At 50.7% G+C, this 884-nt stretch overlaps 1 protein-coding gene across 1 annotated transcript in view; it reads right to left on the bottom strand.

The window, feature by feature from the left end:
- Positions 1 to 731: 731 nt before the first annotated feature.
- VOLCADRAFT_101142 (uncharacterized protein) overlaps positions 732 to 884 on the bottom strand; it is a gene marked incomplete at both ends in the record, with an annotated part of 7437 nt that continues 7284 nt past the window's right edge. The window contains one exon of the mRNA XM_002959595.1: positions 732 to 748. Within this exon, the coding sequence (XP_002959641.1) occupies positions 732 to 748 (17 nt within the window). The remainder of the gene's footprint in view (positions 749 to 884) is intronic.

Below are 884 nucleotides of genomic sequence, written 5' to 3'. Positions count from 1 at the left end.
TTGCGAGCATCATCAAAGCTTTACAGCGAAGAACGGCGCTGTATGAAGCGCGTACGGCATTCATTCTGTTGTGAATGGCGAATAACGCGGAAAAAGCAAAAAGAAACAGCAAAAAACTTGAAAACATTCCGGCACAGTGACAAGGGGAATTGCGAGGATCGTCAAAGCTTACAAGCGAATGACGGCGCTGTATGAAGCGCGTACGGCATTAATTCCGACGCGGAATTGAAGCGCATGAAAGAAGCGAAAAGAAAGAGCAAAAAGCTCGAAAGTACTTCGGCACAGTGGCAAGGTGAATTGCGAGCATCGTCAAAGCTTACAAGCGAAGAACGGCGCTGTATGAAGCGCGCACGGCATTCACTCCGCGCACGTCCGAAGCATACGAAGCATACGAAGCATATGTGTGTATGCACGTATGGTGAAGTGCGTGTGTTGAAGTCTGCACGTTGAAGTTTGCCATCTGCTAGCGCTGCATATCGCATATCGCATAAGACGCATATGTGCATATGAAGCATATGAAGCACACGAAGCATACGAAGCATATGAAGCATATGAAGCATATGAAGCATACGAAGAAAAAAAAAGAAAAAAAGCGCGCAAAAAAAAGACGCGCGCGCGCTGGGGATTGAACCGGCGACGTGGTGGACAGATAGAGAGACGGACGGAGGGACGGACGGAGGGACAGCGAATCGGCCTAAGGCCTCCGCTAGACTACTTCGTAGTCGCTACGGCTACGTAGTCGCTACGGCTACGGAGGGACGGACGGAGGGACAGCGAATCGGCCTAAGGCCTCCGCTAGACTACTACGTAGTCGCTACGGCTACGTCAAAGCTTACAAGCGAATGACGGCGCTGTATGAAGCGCGTACGGCATTAATTCCGACG

This window comes from Volvox carteri (assembly GCF_000143455.1).
Source record: "Volvox carteri f. nagariensis unplaced genomic scaffold VOLCAscaffold_404, whole genome shotgun sequence".
Classification (NCBI taxonomy): Eukaryota; Viridiplantae; Chlorophyta; class Chlorophyceae; order Chlamydomonadales; family Volvocaceae; genus Volvox; species Volvox carteri.
Note: the sequence above shows the minus strand (reverse complement) of the source record. Positions and strands in the feature narration are given on the sequence as shown.